We start from the raw sequence: 22396 nt of genomic DNA, 5'->3' as shown, positions 1-22396 counted from the left end.
GGAGATAAATCAATTTTTGGCAATATTTCCCGTAGAAGAAAAATTAATCATAAAATGTAAGCAAGAAACTGAAGTGAGAACTCTTAAAGGCATTTATTTAATAGAAAATTCAGCATGTAAAATTATATTTAGGAACCAAGAGTTAATATTTCAACAAAAAACGTTTGGACAACCTTTTGTAATAAATGAATTAAATTTGAAATTAAATCAATTACACGTTTCTCCAATGAGGATTGATTTAAAAAAATTGAAATTAAAGGATATTCCAAATTAACTGGTAACGCCAATATTCACGGATAACACTAATTTTCACATTCCCAGTATTTGGACTATTCGTTTGTAATAAAAAATATTAGTCTTGTAATTGAAGTTGTTGGTAGAATTTATGTTAGAAATAAAGTTAGTTTTTAAAAACACGGTTCCAGTAAATTAAAAGTTAAGTTATATATATATATATATATATATATATATATATATATATATATATATATATATATATATATATATATATATATATAATATATATATATATATATGTATATATATATATATATATATATATATATATATATATAATCGGAAAGGTTTCTGCCTACTCCACACCCCTTTTTTTGGTTAATTCCAAGGCCTCAATCTGCCAACTTCACGTAATTTCACCGAGGAAATGAAAAGCTGAATCAGAAAAATTCGAAATTATTAATGTAGAAAATAAAAATAATATGCTGACCATCAAGAATACTGTTGACACTAACACTAAAAAAATTATTAAAAAAACTAATTTCGTAACAGAAGGTCTAGGAAATAAGAAATTATAGAAATTATAGAAATTTAGTTATTTAGTCCTCTTCATTAGAATAGCTGAATACTTACAGCAGGTAAAACTAATTTGTAACTACGGAAACTTTATTTTTTTATCTTATCACCTAAAAAATAGATCAAACCTTGGGTTCACGGAATCAAAAGAACTAAATACTTTTTTGATACAAACCAAAGCTATAGTTATACAGCAATGAAATGACCTCAAGCTATTCGTTAAAGAGTTATGATAATTTGGAGCGCGAAAGATTGTAGTACAAGAATAGTGAATTTATAACATAGATTACTTCAATGTTTATGTTTCTAAATCTTCTTGATTTTAGGTTTCTTCTTCATATTTTTCATATTTTGATAAAGACTTAAAGAAAAGTCAAAACGTCAATTCAATTCTAATATATATATATTTAAATTTTTTAGAACTGGTTAGGAGAAGTTACATCCAACTCGGAAAACCAAAAATTTATAATTAGAAGTGACAAAGAAATTCAAGCATCTGAAGTATATAAAGTCGAAATATATGTCGTGTATGATCCTTATCATGATTCTGAACCTCCGAGATTAATCAAAATCAAGTTAAATGATAAGGAAATATGTCCATTATATGAAGACGTAATAAATGCACAAAATTATCCAATCAACGACTTTTACAGGTACGGAAATTTTGAAATTCGAAAATACTCAATTTGAAATTGAAAAGTTTGAGATACCATTAGAATAATCTGGAATAATTTCTTTTATAGGCCAATATTGGAAGTAAATATTAGTATACCAAAATGTGGTGTTCCTATACCTACTCCTGTTGCTTTGATTACCAAAGGACAACATACAGTTCCAGGTATACATTTAGGTGGTCTGTATAAAGACTTCTATCTTACCTTCATATTTATGAAATCTCTACAAAATAAATGCGATTAATAAAAATAGAAGTTATGAGAGATTTTACCCCTTGGGTCATGCGAAATTAATTCAATCAAAAAGTTCGTCCCGAGCAAAGGACAGCTCAGCATCTAACTTCTTGGGGCTTCCCCATTTTTGCGTTATACCTCGTTAGCAGTCTGATGATAAATGAGTGTGAATGTTTCTTCAATTTACAAGGTGGGACAGACTTCTGACACAAATTTAGCTCCATTATCGCTAATTAATTTTCTATGGAGTCCTTATCGTGAAAATATCTCATTTATGGCATATTCTTTGGCTTTGGTTGTTTAACTGTAGTTCACTTCCAGGAAATGTTTTTTTTGTGATCTCACTTAAAGGTCTGGATACTTCTCCAACATCATTGTCGAAGTGGTAACCAATAAGCGATGATATTAGTTTAATCAGGATGTACTACGATATCTCGTGGCGTAATGAAATGCACTAAGTACTTTACTTTTTGTCGCGCTAACACGCACTGTTTTCGGCTGGTACGGAGATTAAACTGGTCCAATATATCAAATACAGTTTACAAATTATCTAAATGTTCATTAAACTTATATTATATAGTACAATCAAGTGTCTAAATAATTTAAAATTACACTTTAACTATGCCACGTCTAAAACGATACATTAAACGTTGGAATGTCCCAGGTGTGTCCTTGAGACCGAAAACATGCAAAAATATATATCAGTTCCAAACTGAGTAACCAATTTAAGTCTATAGTAGACATGAAAAATGTTTTGTTGCAGAGTTCGTCCATACGCTGAAGCAAATATGAATTACTTCCAATTATCGCATTTAAACGTTTGTAGTCGACACACAACCAAGTCCTCCCGTCCTTCCTAGTGAGTAAAACGATCAGTGCCACCCACGGACTTTTACATTTCTTGATAGCCTTTTCGCTTAGAAGTTCAACTTTCAAAATTTCTGTTTATTGGAGTATAGTATTCCATATTTATATGGTGTCCTGCATAAGTTGTGGTGCTTGCCCTTATTTTGAATGTACTATCCCTACTTTGCAAAAAATCACTCTTTTTCGGTTTTCGGACGTCATTATAGTGCCTTTTAAATTGTCACAGCTTACAATTTCTAGAACGAGAGCATCTGAATTTGTTTCAAAAACGAGTGAATACTTATTTTCCAGGTCAACGGTACAATGAGATTTGTTTGGTGTATTTGGTAAAATTTTGTGGGCACTGTTACACGCATAACATTAACTTTAATCAAAGTTGTCAATATTTTCTCATTTTTTCCAATCCCATTAGCATATTAAACGAATATATCTTCTTCACAACAAGGCTGTTATTATCTTTGAGGATTTTGTTTAAGCATCACTTTGTTAAGCCGCAGTATCCAAGATGCACTAAAATACTGATATGCAAGATAGGCTTTGCTTTCGAAGAAATTAGGGTTCTAAAACAGAGTCTCCATCTTATTACACAAAAGATCTTATGTAGCCTGACTTTCCGCAAACGTACATCATTCCTAACTACAACCGCACTAAAAATTCTTCGAGTTGTTCTTTTGTTGAGTAAAGTTTTCTGAGGTTCTCGGCATGCTATCCAGTTAATAACAAACTAAAGTTCAATCGATGATACTTTGTAAACGATATTATAACACAAAGTACTTACAGTTTCCTTCCGTGATCACTAAAGCGCAACTAATATCCTTTTGAAGCACTATTTATTACAGAACAAAGTTTTTATTAAATTATTAGTCTGAATTAGAAAGATGGAAGTTAATAACAACACTTGTTTCTAAATTCCGAATTTAAAACGAGTAAAAATCAATGAATTTCTTCAAATCGTTAAAGCCTAGAACTATATACGATTAACAACGTTACGTGAAAACTATCGTATATACTACAATTGAAAAAACTTGAAACATGGTATATAAAGTTTCAATTTAGAAGTTGGGTGGAATCATAAACAGTTATGCACCATGCAAAATTATTGTCACATTCCTAATTACTTATTTGAGAGATACATTGAAAAAAATAGAGATATGATTGTTGTTTCTGACTTTTATAAGTTCATGTATAACTGAATGAAGATAATAATATCTGGGTAAACCGAAATGAATTGCATAGAAAATCAACTCATAGTGAGGGGTGAATAGAAGTGCATCTAAACTGATATCAGTGACTCCAAACATATAATAAAACTCAACAACACCATCGTCAGGTATTCCTTCTTCTCTCAAACTAATTCCTTTGTTCAATTTTTGAGATGTTTACCAGTTATAACCCAGAAAAAATATTCTAGAAGCTACACCTACGAATCGGCGACACTAGTTAAAATAATAAAAAAATTGTGGATAATGCCTTGGGTTTTCAAACACCCCGAGTACCTCTTTGACCCCAGACGAAGGACACAATGAAGTTAAGTCTTTATAAGAAACTGTACCTTCCTGAATTGTTATTAGAAAAGCAGAAAAATAAAGAACTTTTCAATTATAAAATTAGAAGCCTTTTTTTAGGTTAAGACAAAGCAATGTTGTTCTCTACCAATATGTCAAGCTTCAGGATTAGATGATGACGACTCATTTTTATCATATAAATTATACAGCTGGGCTTTAGTAGTCGGCAAAGTCTTGACAGCAATTATTTGATTAGGACTTTCATGTTTTCTATCGTGAAGATGGTAACGACCAGTCGAATCTTTTATGGCTAGTGTCGCCAAAAATGTTTGCATACAAACTTTTCCTAACGAACCATTTAGGTAATATAATCTAGTTTCTGACCGTCTAGAATAATTTGCTGTCTGTGGTCTTCCTTTTACGAGAATACATTGAAAAATTCTTAGACTACTATAGAACCAAACAAAATTTCAATGTCAAAATATTTTATTATTCGACATATTCTCCTCTTAATTGGGTACATTTATTACAGAGAACCTGCAACGTCTCTAGACCTAGAAAAAATGTTTCTTCTTGCTCTGCAAACCAGACCTCCTCGTTGGAAGAAAATTTACGACCTTTTAAACTTTTTCAGGAAAGATATAATAGTCAGACGGAGCCAAATCTGGTGAATAAGAGGGGTGTTCTAGTCATTCAAACCCTAAATCACGAATTTTTTGCATGGCAACATAAGATTTGTGTGCAGGGGCGTTGTCCTGCAAAAACACCTTTGGATAGCTTTCCGCGTCTTTTCTCTTTAATTTATTCCGTAGAGTGGTCAGTAATGTCGAATAGAAATCTCCAGTTATTGCTCTTATCCAAAAAATCAATCATGATTACTCCATGGCAATCCCAAAAAATTGAAGCAAGAACTTTTCCAGCAGATTTTTGGATACGAAACTTCTTAGGTCTTGGAGAACCAAAGTGTCGCCATTCCATCAATTGTTGCTTTGTTTCAGGATCGTAGAAATGTACCCAAGTCTCTTCCATATTAACTATTCGGATTAAGAAGTCTACATCGCTTTCAAATCGATCACAGATCGAACGCGATGCTTCTACCCTTGCACGATTTTGGCCAGCATTCAAATATTTGGGGATCCAATTTGCAGCAATTTTTCTCATGTACAAATTGACGTGAACTATATTGATGAACGCGTTCGTACAAAATATTCAGTACTTCAGATATCCGTTCTAGCCCAATTCGACGGTCTTCCGACTGGCCTTCCCGATCGGTCATCATCTTCAATGGAACATTTACCTCTTTTGAAGCTTGCAGTCCAATTTTTCACGGTCGCATACGAAGGACATTGATCACCAAGGATTTTAAGCATATCTTCGTAAATCTGCTTACTCCTTAACCATTTTAAATACAAGTACTTGATGATGGCTCGATACTCGATAGTCGATACTTTCAATTTTCACAATTTCGGTGGACATCTTTTTTCTTTTAGTTTATTCCGTAAATCTGGTTTACTTTTTTGACGCCAAACTTTACACTTCTAATATGTTATTGTTCGTTTCTATGGTAAAGCAATATTATGCTTATGCATGGAACTGGTCTAGGCTAACTAGATATCAATACACCCTCGTAACACATTTCGAGGTAACCATCGACCTTACATAGATTTTTGTAATTTCACGTCATATCAAACCTAATAATACTATATTTAACTACGAGTAAAGACCCTTTTTGATATTAAAAGTATTTGTTACCGACAATTCACAATAACAATTATATTTAATGAAAATAATAACTTAATGTTCAAAGTGTTCAACTACAACATCTATGTAGGTTTGTATTCGATTTTCGAATGAATTTGTTTGCACGTTTTATGTTCTTGAGTGGCTTATGTTCTTTGATATTTTCGTATACCACTAATCCAGTACGAACAAAGAGAACCATTAATCGTATTTAAAAAAGCGGTTTTTTATAACACAGTTTGTAATACGACAAAGTATGTCTTAAGTACTTCTAAAATCGAAGGATATACAGGATGATCTATTTGAAATAACAAAGTTCATTATTTTTCCGAAAAGATCTGACAAAAATGTAAATACCATATAACTTCCACTGCTTAAGATGGGAGCTGAAGCTACTTTGTTCCGTAATGGTAAACAACAGCTTTTACAAATATATCGAGTTTCGTTTCTTTTTCCCTTTGAATAGCATACTCTACACGCTCTAGGCGGATTTGCTTTTCTGACAGTGACTATTTTTTCTAAGACGTGGTCTTTTACTTGTCTGGAAAGCCTGAAAGTTGTGTCTTTATAAGGAGCTGTTTTAGAAATTCGAGAAGTGTCAGGTGCAATGCTACATTCTTTGAAATCCAAACTTATCCATTCTCTAGCTACTTCCAGTAGAAATTTTTTGTATCTTGTTTTATTTTCTGGCAGATAAGTACAGTACAGTTTATAAGCATTGAACAATGTGCAGTTTATCAGAAAAAATGCTAATTTTTGTACCACTTTACAGTTTTTCGTAAAATACTGCTATTCGCCAAGTACTGATCTGCACGATCTACCCCTTTCATATGTTTATTGTATTGCAATATGCAAGTAGGTTTGATTGTATCGTCTATATAATTTTTTTTTTCGATTTCCACTTGATTTCATAAAAGCAACATGAATAGTTGATATCATCCGTACTATTCTTTTATCCTTCCAACAATAAGGATAACAGGTCCCTTCCGTAAAAAAGTCATTTCTCCTCTGTGTAGACTTTTAGATCACAAGTTTACTCGTGGCCGGTCAGCAACGTTCGGCCATAGAAACACGAGTTAACTCGTGACCGGTCAACAATATGCTAATATTAAAACTGGGCCATGAACATAAGTCAGAAAAATAGAGACTCTTCATTGATTCCCCAAAGTCGAGTCTAAAGGTTGTACTGCTCCATAACATCACTACATTTAGCTTACCGAGCTCATTTAAAAGAAACATACGACATTATGAAACTAGTAAAAAAATAGAATACAGCAAATTCCAATGATTAATCTGTGCAGATTTGAATGTTGCTGATTTACTTTTAGGGCTACAGACTGGCTACACGGAATACTGTTGCTTTTTATGCGAAAACTGTTCCTGAACAATGAAATGTGAAAAATTAACCTTAAGTTAACTCCGAAAAGATAATATTACCAACTTTGCATATCAAATTAGTGCTAATAATGAAATTTCAGTTTTTCAGAGTTATTGAAAACTTTTTAGGTAACTACAGCACTCCTCAACATTCTGAACACAGCAAAAAAAATGATCAATGCATATTATGAATTGGGATATATGTCTTTGACAATACACATTCCCACCTAAAGTTGGAAACCAGCAATGCTTGCAGACTACTGTTGGTCCTTAATTAGAAACAATCCGGACTCCAAATATAGGAGAATTGTGAAACGGTCTTAGAAAACATGGTTTTTAGTGATGATAATAAAGCTGGACTTTCATGGATACTAAGATTTTTCAAAACAATAGATTTATTTCTCACAAAAATGTGACGTGACTCAATTTTTTTCTCACTTCTCACCTTTCTTATTTATTTTTTCTATATGAATCACGAATCACATTAACTTATCCACGAGGAAAAAATTGATAGTTTTTTAGTTGCCTAGTGTAGTTTGTTACCATTTATTCATTGATTTTGTTATTATAGCAAAGTTTAGTAAAAAACGTCATTTGTAACTTTACAGTACAAAATCTCAGGACCGCCAAACGTTACTTATTTTCTGAGTAACAAAATATTATCGTTCACAGTAATGTTAAAGTCTACTCTGCTAGCTCACATATCTTAAATTCGGAGTGCTGATTTTTATATACATATTTCATAGAATTTTATTAGAATTTTAAAATCAATATTCCCAGACAGTCTTCGTCAGACGCTTTAAATTTGCGGAAAAATGATGTAAGTTTACTTACAGTCTGTCTGAGTCTTGAGTTTTATATGTACTATTTTGGAAACTATTTCAACACTATTTGCATGCCGCCAGGCAAATTGTAGAGGCAAAATATGCCCCAGACATATTTAAAATCTCACCGTGAGTATGAGTGAGATCATTATTCGTACGCTCAAGCATGAGAGAGATACATAGGTGCGTCGATTTTCCCCCTGTCGGTATACTCTGCAGTGTGGCCAAAGCAGGCGATTTTCGGGACCCATGTCGTTAGCAGCATTGATACTCTTTACAGTATTCAATGATACTCATCGTGTTCATTCATTCAGTGCAGCTGTTATTTCGGCTACAGCGTGTGTAAGTGAAATAAATATATTTGCAGTATGTATTTCAAAGAATATCATGGCAGAGTTATTGAATTATGTTTTTGTAATAATTCTGATGTGAATTTAAAATTATTTACAGAAGAGACATTACGAAAGTGTGGAACAATTTTAAGACAAACGAAGGAACATAACATCAAGTTTAAGGATGTTGTTTTGCCAATTGATTTGTTTGCAAGTAGTTATTATAGACGGTGTTACAAGTCATTTACAGGATTAATGACAAAAATATTTGCCAAAATCTACACGTACAGAAAAGTCTATTCCAGATGACAAATTGTCAAATATTACAGAGAAACAATCAACAGCGTGTCTGTCATGATCTGAGTTTGATACACAGTGTACTGAGCCACAATCATCCGTTTCACAACCTTTAAGTCCAATAACTTCTTTTATACCGGACTCAGAAACAATACCTGGGTCAAATATTGTATCTGAGTTAATTGAACCGGTCCTATACATTCACAAGCAAGTAATGTACTGCTGGAAAATATAACTTCCTCTTCTGAAATTAAAATGTTGACTGAAAGTATATTTTGTCATCAAAAATAAAAAAAACTTCGGTCAGGAAGATTGCCTTTATTTTCTTTATTTTTACCATCATATAAAATGTCAATTGGACTTTTCATATAAGGCATCTTATAATAAAAAAAATTAAAACTCGTTGGCATGATCTTCGTAATTATCATGAAATAGCTTTCGAAGAAATATGTAATTTGGTTGAAGAAAATGATGATAACTTAGACAATCAATACAAAGATTAACTGGAAGACGAGTTATCAAATATCAACGATGACGAAAATTGAAAACTACAATATAATTTTTAATTATGAAAGTAATTAATCTTAAATGAATTTTTTTATAATATTTTCTCTACCTATTTCCTTTATATCTTGTAGAAAAATACGAATAAATACTTCCTTATAGAATTAAATGCTAGTAGAAAATTTATTTTCAAATTACTTCTAAAATGAACCTTTCCGTTCAAAGATAACAATTTCTAGCCTACTGAAATTTATAATTTGTAATTGAGCACTAAAGTATGGTTTAATAATTATTCAAAAATTTCACAAGACTTTAAATAAAACATAAATTTAATTGGCCTGTTATATAAAACCGCGATGTGCGCGTTCATACTCACGGCCCCTACAATTTGTCTGGCTACATGCAAATAGTGTTGAAATAGTTTCCAAAATATCATATATAAAAATCAAGTCTCAGACTGTAAGTAACTTACATTATTTTTTCGCCAACTTAAAGCGTCTGGCGGAAATTATCGCCGACGAAGACTATCTAGGAATATTAATTTAAATTTTGAAAATATATATGAAAATCAGAACTTTGATTTAAGAAATGTGATCGATGTTTTTATATACGTTTAGCACCTGTGAATTGGCCGCCGGCCCAAGCTAGCAGGTATATATATATATATATATATATATATATATATATATATATATATATATATATATATATATATATATATATATATATATATATATATATATATAGGATAAGCTCTATTCCGCTGGGTGTAATTAATATGGTTGGTATAAAATTGTTTTCATTAATAATTTCTGTTTGTTAATAATTATTTCCATAGAATAGTGTGCCATGTGAATTCGCTATAGAATTATTTGTATCGTGCAATTTTTTCGAATCAAGTTTTCAAATTAGCAGTACTTAAATGGCTAAAAGAAACAATGGGAAACCAAAGTAGTAACTCACAGATGCTAACTTCACCCTATTATCTTAGCTGAATCCTACTTGTATTCAAAAGATGCTGTTTTTAACCCACAATATTCTCACTTCTATCTGAACTTCATCTCTCAAAGATTCTTTTGACGCCAAAAATGTTATTTTTCTTGCTTTCGTTACACTAAACATCTTATCAGTCCAAAACTAAGGTGCATTCGATATTCACTCGTAGAAAACCGGTCACTAAGAGTTAAAATTTTTGAGTGAATCGATAATAATATGAAAACGTTTGTTAGCATTAAGTGACATTCTTATCGATTTCACGGATGAAAAAAACTTGTACAACATATTTCAAATTATTTCTTTGTTTTAATTTATGTTGCACTATTAATTCATAAAATATTGCTGAACTCTGGTGAAATATTATTGAGTAGTATGATGATCTCCATTATGTGTATTATTAAATTTGAAGATATATAACAGTACATACGAAATTTACACAGCTTGTATGCGTTGATACAACGATGGCTTCTTGCAATCCAATAGAATGTGGGGTACCCCAAGGCTCAGTACTAGGCCCTCTTTTGTTTCTTCTGTTTATAAAAGACATCGCCTATCTAGACATCAGTGGTAAAATATGTCTATTTGCAGACGACACTAGTTTCTCTTGGAGCAACCCTGATCTCACAGCACTCCTTAGGACCATATCTAGAAACAAAATCACCCTCAAATCATGGTGCGATTCTAATCTACACTGTCTGAACGTTCCTAAAACTAAAGTTTTATCATAAATATAAAAAGACATTGCTGCCTTTTTTATTAAATAATACCACGATTGACGTCGTTGAATCTGTAATATTCTTGGGGTTTGTTGTGGACACTTGAAATGGGAGTTTCACATATTACTGCCTTAACTAAAAAATTAAGTTCCTCCTGTTTTGCGCTGAGATCAGTTTCCAAAGAACTGAACTTATTCATCTCCTTATCAGTCTATCATTATTGACTCACATCTCCGATATTGAATTTTTATTTTATTTGTACAAGCTTTTGTCTACAAATTGTAACAATATTTTGTCAATAAAACATTTCTCTTTCTACTTTTGATATGACGAATCTTGAAGATAATTTAATCTATTGTTTGTAGGACAATTCCCTTGGCATGCTGCAATTTATATAAAAGAAGGTAACAGAGCTGATTATAAATGTGGAGGGACACTTATTAGTTTACAGCACGTCGTGACAGCAGCTCATTGTACTGTTTCACAAAATTTTCAACATCCTCGCGATCCAAATGAGTTTGAAGTAATTTTAGGTTAGTGTCAAATCATAAAATTATATAATATATAATAATAATAATAATGCCTGCAAAGCAATATGTGTTTTTCTGAAGTTGATAGGTATCATAAAAATTCGTTTTTGAGCCAGATTAAAAATAAAATAGAAATAAACTGAATTATAACATTTTATTTATTAAAATATAAAAGTATATAATATACGGTTGTTAAAATCAGATCAAAGTTATAAAAGATGGTAGGTAATTATGTTGAGCTCGAGGATCCAAATTCCTGACTTCTTTTATTTTTGACAAGCTCATGTCAGGTATCATATTCGTTGTAGTTATTTTAAGAACCGATTGGAGATGTTCATTCGTAAGTCTTGTGTGATGTTTGTTCTTATTTATTTTTATCACGGAAAACATCTGCTCACATAATTAGGTACTATTGTATTGAAATATTGTGTATAAAATGTAAGAGCACTAATCTCCTTAATTTTTTTTTTAAATACTGTCCAATTGAAGATCTATTAACTTCATTTGAAAATGAACTGGTGCCTGTGAAGCTTCAAAATTGAATGGAGTGTAGAAAATTGATTGAGAATACCATTTCATTCATTTTGTGAGTCTTCAAAACGATTGTTGTTCCGAAATCAAATTTTGCAGAAGCCGAGAATATTCATCCAATTTTTTTTGGTTAACTGTGCCAAATGATTTTAAATGAGGGAAACTTGAGGAAGACTTGAATATATGAATACATTTGAGTGACAATCAGATTTTTACCCAGTAACTTTATATTCAGATATTGGTTTACGTTTTTCTAACATGAAAGCTTGAATCGGGTCACGTATTGAGAAAAATCTTTCTAAAACTACTCCTCGACTGAGCCAACAAACTTCGGTGAAATAAGGGATATTAGAAAACTTTTCGTCCAAATCTTGTAAAAATTTCCTGATATGTCGGGGATTTAGTCCCATTCCAGATGAATTAGACAGTGAAATCCCACAAAATTCCCAAATGTTTTCTGTTTTAATTTAGTTACAACGCTCTAATGTTTGCCAGCCATGGCAGCAGCGCAATCCGTAGTTGTGCTGAAAAGTATATTCTAGTCGAGTTCATATTCTGCCATCAAATGCAATTGCAGAATTGCATTTGCTGCTGTAGTACCTGTCAATGGAACGCACTTCAATAGTTCTTTAGTTATTTCAAAGTTACTGTTAATGCCTCGTATAAAAACAGCGGGTTGAGCAGTACAATTAAAATACTTCTCCAACCGTATCGCTTCGATTACTGGACTCAACAGACTCACGTCATGCGCATTCGTTTTATATGGTTAAGGAAGGTTCTAGTCTAGACTCGAAGCGCGTGAAAGATTCTATCGTTCTCGACAAAAATAATAGGATGTTTCCGCTTGCTGCTAAGAGATGGCGATACTTTCTTACACTCTCGCTTGTCAACACATGCGCTGCACTTGAAATTACTTATAAACATCCGTAGACTTGAGAGTACGAGTATTTAAAACATCCTTAGAGGAATCGAATGAAGTCTAAAAGCTCTAAGAAACATTATTCTTCTTTCTGTGACAAATTGCAATAGCGGGCGAAGCAGCCCGCGGGCCGTATCTTTAACATGACTGAGAAAAATTATATATATATATATATATATATATATATATATATATATATATATATATATATATATATATATATTTATAGAAACATCAACACAACATTATACACAAAAAATATACAAAACGTGAGCGTTGGATATCAGCTCACTTCGCTCTTCCGGGTCTACTAATGTCTAGATAGGCATTGTTTATAAATAGAAGAAACAAAATAGGGCCTGGTACTGAGACTTGGGGTATTCCAATTTCATTGGCTTGCAAGAAGATATCGTTGTATCAACCTTTAAAAGATGACTTCTGTTTTTAAGATATGACTTAAGATATGCAAGAGGTGTTCCCCTGAAACCGCAGTACTCCAATTTTTTGAATAAAATAATGTGATTAACACAATCGAAAGCCTTAGAAAAGTCACAAAAAGTTGTTGCAATGGAGTGATGGCTGTTTAGGCTAGAGTATTCGGGAGGGAGAATATAGAATCATTTGTGCATTTGTTACTCAAAAACCCAAATTGATGGGTAGTAACAATTTTATATTTAAGCAGAAATGATAAGAGCCTCTTTTTGACCAATCTTTCTATGATCTTAGATAATGTGTGAAGGAGTGCAATTGGGCGATAATTCGAAGCTTGATTTTTATCTCCCCCTTTATGCAGAGGTATAATTATAGCCGTCTTATGGCAATTGGGAGACGTTAACTAAAGTGGTAAAGTGATTCAATAGGTCATGAAGTCCATAAGTTCCAGATGAGTATTTATTTTTGATGTCATTAATTGTACTGCGAAGCTCTGCTAAAACTACGGGCATAAGAAGAAACTGTAGTTAGCATTAGCATCAGGGAGATATGAAAGCGGATCATGGGAAGAAGTTATAAAATTTAATAAATTTTTGGCTACATTCACAAAGTAATTATTAAGGTTATCAGATGAAGTAAAGATTATGCTCGATGAAGAAGCCTCATTTCTTAGATCATTCACTATGGACCATGTTTATTCAGAAACATTACGAGAATTGGCGAGCCTTCTACTGTAATAAATATCCTTGGCAGCTTTTTATGATAAATGTTTCTGTATAGTTTCACGTAATTTTGAAAGAAAACACTATCCGAGAATTTACTAGATATAGATCGCATATTCTTTGCAGATATACGAGTACGTAAACCTTTAATATAAGAATAAAAAATAATATAAGAATTGCCCTAATACACTTCCTCGCTGCAAGTTATATGAGTTAAGAATATGCTCCTACTTATAGGAGTTGTGAAAAGAGTTTGGAAAGAAGTTAATGAGTTTTGTGGCTATTTTTATAAACACTACTTACTATTAAGGTAATCTCCAAAGAAACATAAAACAGAAAAAATTTTTTAATTTCTTCATAGTTCTAAAATATTTTATACATTTACATTTGAATAATTATTTCTTGTTACAGGTAAATATAATTTAACATCAGACGAGGATCATCAACAATTATTTACGGTGATAAAAGTAAATGTACACGACAAATTCGATACCACTTTCTTATTCAATGATATTGCAATTTTACAATTGAATAAACAAACGCAGTATACCAAATTTGTAAGACCCATATGCTTGTGGAAAGAGGACACATCTCTAGAATTTGTAATCGATAAAGTCGGTGCGTATCTACTAATAAAAATATTACAATCACTTGGAAAAACTGTTAAAATTGAATTAAATTAAACTTCTTTCATATATTTTTAATCATCTGCTGTGTATTGGGTCTGTGGTATTTGGACAATAATTCAACTTTTTCTAAATAATTATAGATTATACGATTCTTAGTCTGTTTGACGTATTCCTAATCTCATCTAAATTAACTTTTGTCTATCTCTTGGATATGCTTGGTACCATATTAGGTGAAGTACCAGAATAACCAAATCATCAACCAGTCCAGAGTTTTTTCGTTAAAATTATGCACTCGATATAAGAAAAGTATAGTGAACTGAAATATTATTTTTTTAATTTTTCAATAATTAGACTTTTCTTTATTAATTTTTTTATGAATATATAATGTATATTTTTGGCTATTTCATGGTTTCTTAATTTTTGAAATAGAGTTAAATTAAAGAAAAATGTTGAATATGATCTATTAATTCATAAATCAGAATTGTCAATATCTGATAATTTCTTTAGAAACACATTTAGATGAAAACATGTATTACTACAAAAATTGCTAGATTACCAGGATAGCTGGAATCCCAAACAACCACATCCTTTAGATAACCAGCTCGAGCTCCCGTTTTAGCGCATTCTTTTGGTTCATTAGTAGGACTTAACGTACATGGAAACAAAAGTTTCCTTTCTGCTTTTGGAGGCATATTTCAAATTCAAATCTTCAGTTGATACAACTTCATTGAATTGTTTCGAAAAATAACTGGACGAAAGTTGATCTTACGTATGATGCATCCTTTCATTTTTAAACAAAGAGAGAATGAGGCTTCAAAAAATAAACAAAAAAACATGAGCAAAACGAAAAATTTTTATTACATAAGAAAAAAGTACAAAATAAACATAAAGATAAATACATATGCGTATGTATAAATTATAATATCATATACACCGTAATCCAAAGGTCCCCCTTTATTGTTGCGCTACTGGGAGTCTAGTATTCATAGCTAATTAATTCAACTCCTCTTAGAAAGTCCAGAATGTGGGATGGCTTTAATTGCCAGATATCTTCATCTTCTATTTCATACGCTCCCAGGTGTAGTGTTCTGCAGTTCCGTAATGTCTCACACTTCGAGAGAATATAGATAGAGGTTTTGTCCCTGCGCAACAGAATCTGTCGGCTGCATTATCTGATGTCAGATTTAAAATCAAGTGCAATTTCTGTAATTCAAAAAAAGAAAAATGCAATATGTTCCTTACACAGCATTTACAGGTGTGGAAATTTTAAGGTGGGGTAGACGAGGCTTTGACGTTTTGCATAATAGAGCACTCACAAGTGCGCCTACAAATATTAAAGATGGTCATATAGTTCCTTTCGACTAACACCTCTATCAAACTTTCAAAAATTATTATTAAAAAAAAACTAATTTTATAACAGGAGAGACCTAAAATCAAGACGATTTGACATAAATATATATATATATATATATATATATATATATATATATATATATATATATAATATATACAGTGCGGTCGTAAAGTATGGAATAAATTCAATAACAATAATTTCTAATCCAAGAGATATTTTCAAAAACCCTCGGACACGTCAATCTTATTTTTCGACGAGGATTTTTTTGAAGAAAAAATTAATATACAGGCTTGTTCTCAAAAAAGCTGGGCAGGTAGCAACTTTGTTTTTTTAAATAGACACCCCCAATTTTTTGACATTTTCGGATTCCTTGTAAAATTCTAAGCATTTTTCATGTAACACTCCCTATACCTAACTTTAACCGTTTTGAAATTAGAGTGTGTTAAAAAAAATCGCCTCGATATTACATTTAAGTCAAATTAGGCCATGAGCAGCTGCAAACAAGAGAAAAATTCATACGAAATTAATAGAATCCACGGGTTTTCAGGTAACATTTTTTAAAAATTACGATTTTTACACGACATTTTAACTCTAATACCTAGTTTACATAATTTGATTTTAACAAATGTTGAAAATGTCTTCCATTTGTTAACTGGCAATAACCTAACCGATTAATAAATTCATTCTGGACACTATTAATGACTTGTGATGTGATACGTCGCATTTCTTGAGTAATACGATTTTTTAATTCTTCCATATCTGCAGGTTTTGTTTTAAAAACTTTTCCTTTTATGTAACCCCACAGAATAAAGTCTAAAGGGGTTAAGTCCGGTGACCTTGGAGCCCATTCGATCGCCCCCCTTCTTCCAATCCACCTATTCGGCAAAATTTGATCTAAATATGCGCGAACTTGTGCATGGTAATGTGGCGGAGCGCCATCCTGTTGGAACCAAATGTTTACATTAGGTAAATCCTCTCCCGGATATAACGTTGCTAGGGCTGGTTGAACAATGAACAAATACCTTTCACCAGTTGAACTTTCTTCAATGAAAAAGGGCCCTACAATACTGTTTCCTACAATACCCGCCCATACGTTAATTTTTTCCCTATACTGAGTATGGCATTCGCGCATCCAATGCGGATTTACGTCCGACCAATAACGGTAGTTTTGCGTGTTTACTTCTCCATTTAAATTAAACGTAGCCTCGTCCGAAAACACAATATTTTTCACAAAGTTTTCATTCTCAAGGCACATAGCTTGTAAACGTTCGCAGAACTCGAGACGTCTGTCATAATCGTCCTCATAAAGTTCTTGAAGGACTTGCATTTTGTAAGGGTGGTATTTGCTTTTATGTAATGTTTTGATCACTGCTGTTCTACTAACATTTAATTCTGAGGCCAGTTCTCTAGTTGTAGCATGCGGCCGTTCTTGGACACTTAATAAAACATCCAATTGTGTTTCTTCTGAGACAGATGGTCTACCAGACTTTGGAGCATCTCTTACATGACCAATTTCTCGAATTTTTTTTTCAATCTTACATACTGTTGATTGCGAAATTGGAGTCCGATCGGGATATTTTTGGTTAAATAACTCGCATACTTCCTGTTGCGTTCTGGTTCTATTCCCATAGCCAATCATGATTAAAACTTCTATCCTTTGCGTATCAGTTGCATCTTTATAATAAAATTAATTATAAAAATGTTTTTTTCTACGACCGTGCGTTTTAACCCACTTTCCCGCACATATATATATATATATATATATATATATATATATATATATATATATATATATATATATATATATATATGTATATATGTATATAAAAGGTCCAAGAAATAAGATGATTTGTTAAAGCAGTTTTATTTTTTTCATCGTATTGATGGCCTTTTAGTCTATTTAATTAATAATAAGATGTCTACCCTATGTAGACAGCTCACAATTAGTATAAGGCACTTGATATGTAATATCACTTCCTCTGTTTTTTTGGTGTTTTAAATTTTAGCTTAGTGAAATATTTGGATATTGTATTAAGTCCTTTATGACTTCTACTAATATCATATGTATTGAGAAAAGTTCGTGAGGACACTGTCCTAAGTAAAATTGATATAACTGCCGTATCAAAAATTTAAATTGGAAACAAATAAAAAATTCAGTTCTTATCGTAAAAAACTTTAATTCGCAATCGAAGTGGAACAAAATAATGAAATCAATTTTCTTGATGTTACAATATATTAAATTAACAATAACATAAAAACAGAATGATATATAAAACAAACTTGGTAAATAATTATCCGGAAAAAAAGATTATTAAAGAATATTAAAGAAAAAGATAAAAAGATACTATAATCAATTAAGTAACAAAACAGAAACGAAACATAAAACATGTCTTCTTACTATATGTACGAGGACTTTCCCAACAATTATCTAATTATTTCAATAAATATGATATTAGTATAAGTCATAAAAGACATAATACACTATCCAAATATGTCACTATACTAAAATTTTAAACACCAAGAAATAAAAGAAGTACTATTATACATCAAGAAGTTGTACTAATTGTGACGCTGTCTACATAGGGCAAATATCTCAGTATTTAGAAAATAGACTAAAAGGTCAACAATAACTGACCTGACTTAACGAACCTGAATAATTAAAGTGAAATTTAAAGTTCTATTTAGTAAATTCAAGAAAACCACAAGTAATTAATTGACAACTGCTACGTATTTTTGAGATGAACAATTAATGTAATAATAAATTTCTATTTTGATTTTATTTTTATTTCGATATTCATGATGTAGGTGATCTATTGATTACATCCTTATATTTCGGTTGCTTGATCACAATTTGACACTAAACACTTTTGCACACCTATTTCAGGCATCAAAATAACTCTCTGTATGTGATTATTAATAGAACGGAAACGCTTCTGTACAACTTAAAACGTGCAACAACCTTCTGTTGTTGGTTGGTTGACATCCATCTAGTTTTACCTACCTTTAAATTTATAAACGTTTTGTTATGTTAATAAAATACTGGCAACAGTGTAATTACATTTTGTGGATGATGAAGCACTGCATAAATTTGTTTTTGTCTCCTCTCATATATAGCACTAGTTGCACTGTTAGTTTTATTTTAAATATAACTTTTTTGAGGTTTAATTTTCTTTATTTCATGTAAACATGCTTGTCTTTCATAATATTAACATTTGGTTTTCAAGAGCTCCTTAGACACCTGTTAGTCATAATTCTACAATTGACTATGGAAAATTCGGTTTGTATTGCTTCAAAACATGCATTGTTCCATATAAACCATTTGCTTCTCACTCATTGACTCATATCTAAATTCTTTTTAATGTAATCAACAAACATACAGAAACAGTTACATTTTTCAAATGGAAATAGGGTTCTAGACAGCCCTAATAGAATTTCTACTAGCCTTATCGTTTGTAAAACTAATGACTAAATATCTTATGCACTGCTGATTTTGGATTTGGGCTTCAAACCGTTTTGAAGATCTGTATCTTGACACAAAAGCAGTTAATCAAACCTTACAATGAATTTTAATACGTTGTAGGAATAGCAGTAGGATGGGGTAGAAATGACCAAGGACATTCCACGACAGAGTTATTGATGCAGGTTAATATGCCAATTATTGCCACTGAAGAGTGTATTAATTCCTATCATGAAATTTACTCACAATATACAAATGAGAATAATTTCTGCGCTGGTTATGGAAATGGTAATTTATCTTAAAAATATATAACATGATTATGATAATATATATTTTAAATGTATTTTAGGCTCGTCTGTATGTAATGGGGATTCAGGTGGTGGTCTGATTTTTCCAAAGAATGATAGAAGTGTTACAAACACCGTGTGGCAGCTGAAAGGAATTGTTTCAAATACTGTAGGCATACAGAATATTTGCGATCCTACTAAATATGTCATATTCACAGACGTATCTAAATTTTTAAGCTGGATAACTAACATCACCAGAACTACATAATTTATTCATCAAAATTCCATAATTAACTCGTTTTGTTACAAAATTTAAAAAAAAAATAAATATTCCATTTCAAAAACAAAAATATTTATTGATCATAATGTGTTCTAAACAGAATATTATGGGACGCGCATTTCAATAACCATGCATTACATCTTCTGAATTTTTCTCTTAACTTATCCTGAGATATATGAGTGGAAAATATTTTTTAATGGAGATGGATTTAATCGGATAAATTTTCCAACTCTCCAATATTATCCAAAGATAGGTACCTAGTGTATAATTTCAAGAATTTGTAATGTATTGTAATGTTTTTTTCTTTATTTACACTATTTATATTCGTGGGGTGAATTCATCAAAAGTGTCGCTCACGTTCTTAATTTATTTAAACACTTTGCACTACACTTATGACAAATAATCAACTTATCACTAATACTTAACCATCTTATATAATTAATTCAAATTCTTCGGTTACTTTTCTATTTCATTCCGTTCACTATGACTATTTACTATGAACTAACTAAACAATACGAGAAATTAAGTCGAAAGTAATGGCACATACATACTAGATATTTCTAATAGTAGGGGAGTCCAAGCGGAGATTTCGGGCTATACTAAAGCGCGACAGATTAATATTCAGGAGGATACCTTGTATCCGGTTAAGTACCTCCACCAAATATGAACCCCATATACGTACCCATACACCCATATGTAGAAAAGTAGATTAAGGTACAGGCTTTCATGTAAAAATGAAATTATTGCGATATCTTTGACTTCTTTTTTTAATTCTAAAACAGTGCCTCGTATAAGGCCGCTCATCAAGGATATAAGTTCAGATTAGTAAAAAATGATTATCAGTTGCAGTTAACTTTTTTTCACTGAAACAATTGTGGCTCAAAATACTCAAAACAGCTATTTCTTGTGGGAAATTTAAGGCTCTATAAAAAAGATCTGAATGCTAAATCTACCGTTTAAAAGTCATTCAACGATAAAAGTTGTATGCATAGTTGAATCCATATTTTCCAATTTTTTATTTATTATCGCTTTTAAATAAATAAATTTGAATGTTTGAATGAATTTATTTTTTCGAATTTAAGCCGATTAAGCAAAAAGCTAATCACAATCACGTTTTAAATTTATCGTTTTGTAATTTAACGCCATCTGTGGGCAACCTAAAAGAACTTTCTGTCATTTGACACCTCTCTTTGTGGAGACTATGCTCTTCATCTCATAGTGAATAAAGAGACATTTAGCGACGCCTACAGATTGATCCAGATATTGAAACTAAAGCCTGAACATCTGATAGGTCACCTAAAGATTGTAGAGCTAATAAAGCTAGAAAGCTGTGACAAATCAATGGACCAAATGCTGCACAAACATACCCCATTCGAAAAGGTAATTAAGCACCACCAATCATGGGTAAACATATATCTCTCTGGTACACAGAGGGTTAGAGCTAGCCACAAGGACTGCTGGACTGGACGTTTTTAGACGAAAATGCAAGCTCTCCGTATCTCTAGGAACATCATTCGCCATTTTTCAGGTAGAGTTGCGAGCAATAGACAAATGTGCTCTGAAGTGTTTGAATAGAAACCACACTAAAAAGCACATATACATTCTGTCAGATAGTCAAGTGGCCTTGAAGGTCCTGAAAGCTATTGAGTGCACATACAAACTAGTATGGTAGTGTTGACAAACTCTAGAAGCATACCTTGAAACGGATCCTTACTGTAGCATCACGAGATTGCACATTAATAACGAACTAACGAATGGCCAAAGAATCAGATGAAGAAGTCTGAAGAGCTTCACGTGATGGCCAGAAATGACATGAAACTGGTGGTCGGTCGCTAATACGATGAGCGTGGTAGAGGACCACAACTTCAAATTCTGCGAGCAACCCGTGGAAACAGCTGAGCATCTACTCAGCGAAAGTCATCCCCATTTCGCTAAAAGGCTAAAATACCTTGAAGAAAAATAGCCTCCTTTTGGAGAAGTCTATGTATTTTGGAAGCAGAACAATAAGATGTAGAGTCTTGTACAAAATATCTTCTAGGTATAGGTGTAGAGTCTAAAGCCAAAACGACTCCACAAATTAATCTACAACCTAGAGGCATGCGTTTGAACCCATTTCAACGAATCCGAATCACTATCATTATGGTTCCATAATAAGGGGTTTTCATTTTCCAGGTGGGGCTTTCAAACCTGTTGATGAACCATCTACAATAACTTGATATTTGCTTTTTGACATTCAAATCCTACGACATTTCTGTCACGAAATGTTCCTCATTCTCTATAAATAAGTTAATCTAACGCAAAGTGCGGACATTTTCAACCAATAGCAGAGAAAACGCAGTTTTCTTCACAGTTGGTAATAAAACATTTTTAATAAAA

The 22396-nt window shown here is 31.9% G+C and overlaps 1 protein-coding gene across 1 annotated transcript in view; it reads left to right on the top strand.

Moving 5' to 3' along the window:
- The window catches only part of LOC130447386 (proclotting enzyme-like), a 36439-nt gene extending 16349 nt beyond the window's left edge, over positions 1–20090 (top strand). Inside the window, exons 3-8 of the mRNA XM_056784182.1 lie at positions 1234–1466; positions 1557–1651; positions 11245–11412; positions 14425–14631; positions 19577–19741; positions 19803–20090. Coding sequence (XP_056640160.1) covers positions 1234–1466; positions 1557–1651; positions 11245–11412; positions 14425–14631; positions 19577–19741; positions 19803–20008 — 1074 coding nt within the window. The 3' untranslated portion in view covers positions 20009–20090. The remainder of the gene's footprint in view (positions 1–1233; positions 1467–1556; positions 1652–11244; positions 11413–14424; positions 14632–19576; positions 19742–19802) is intronic.
- Positions 20091–22396: the final 2306 nt, after the last annotated feature.

This window comes from Diorhabda sublineata, chromosome 8 (genome assembly GCF_026230105.1).
Source record: "Diorhabda sublineata isolate icDioSubl1.1 chromosome 8, icDioSubl1.1, whole genome shotgun sequence".
Lineage (NCBI taxonomy): Eukaryota > Metazoa > Arthropoda > Insecta > Coleoptera > Chrysomelidae > Diorhabda > Diorhabda sublineata.
The sequence above is the reverse complement of the archived record's forward strand: the minus strand, read 5'-3'. Positions and strand labels throughout refer to the sequence as shown.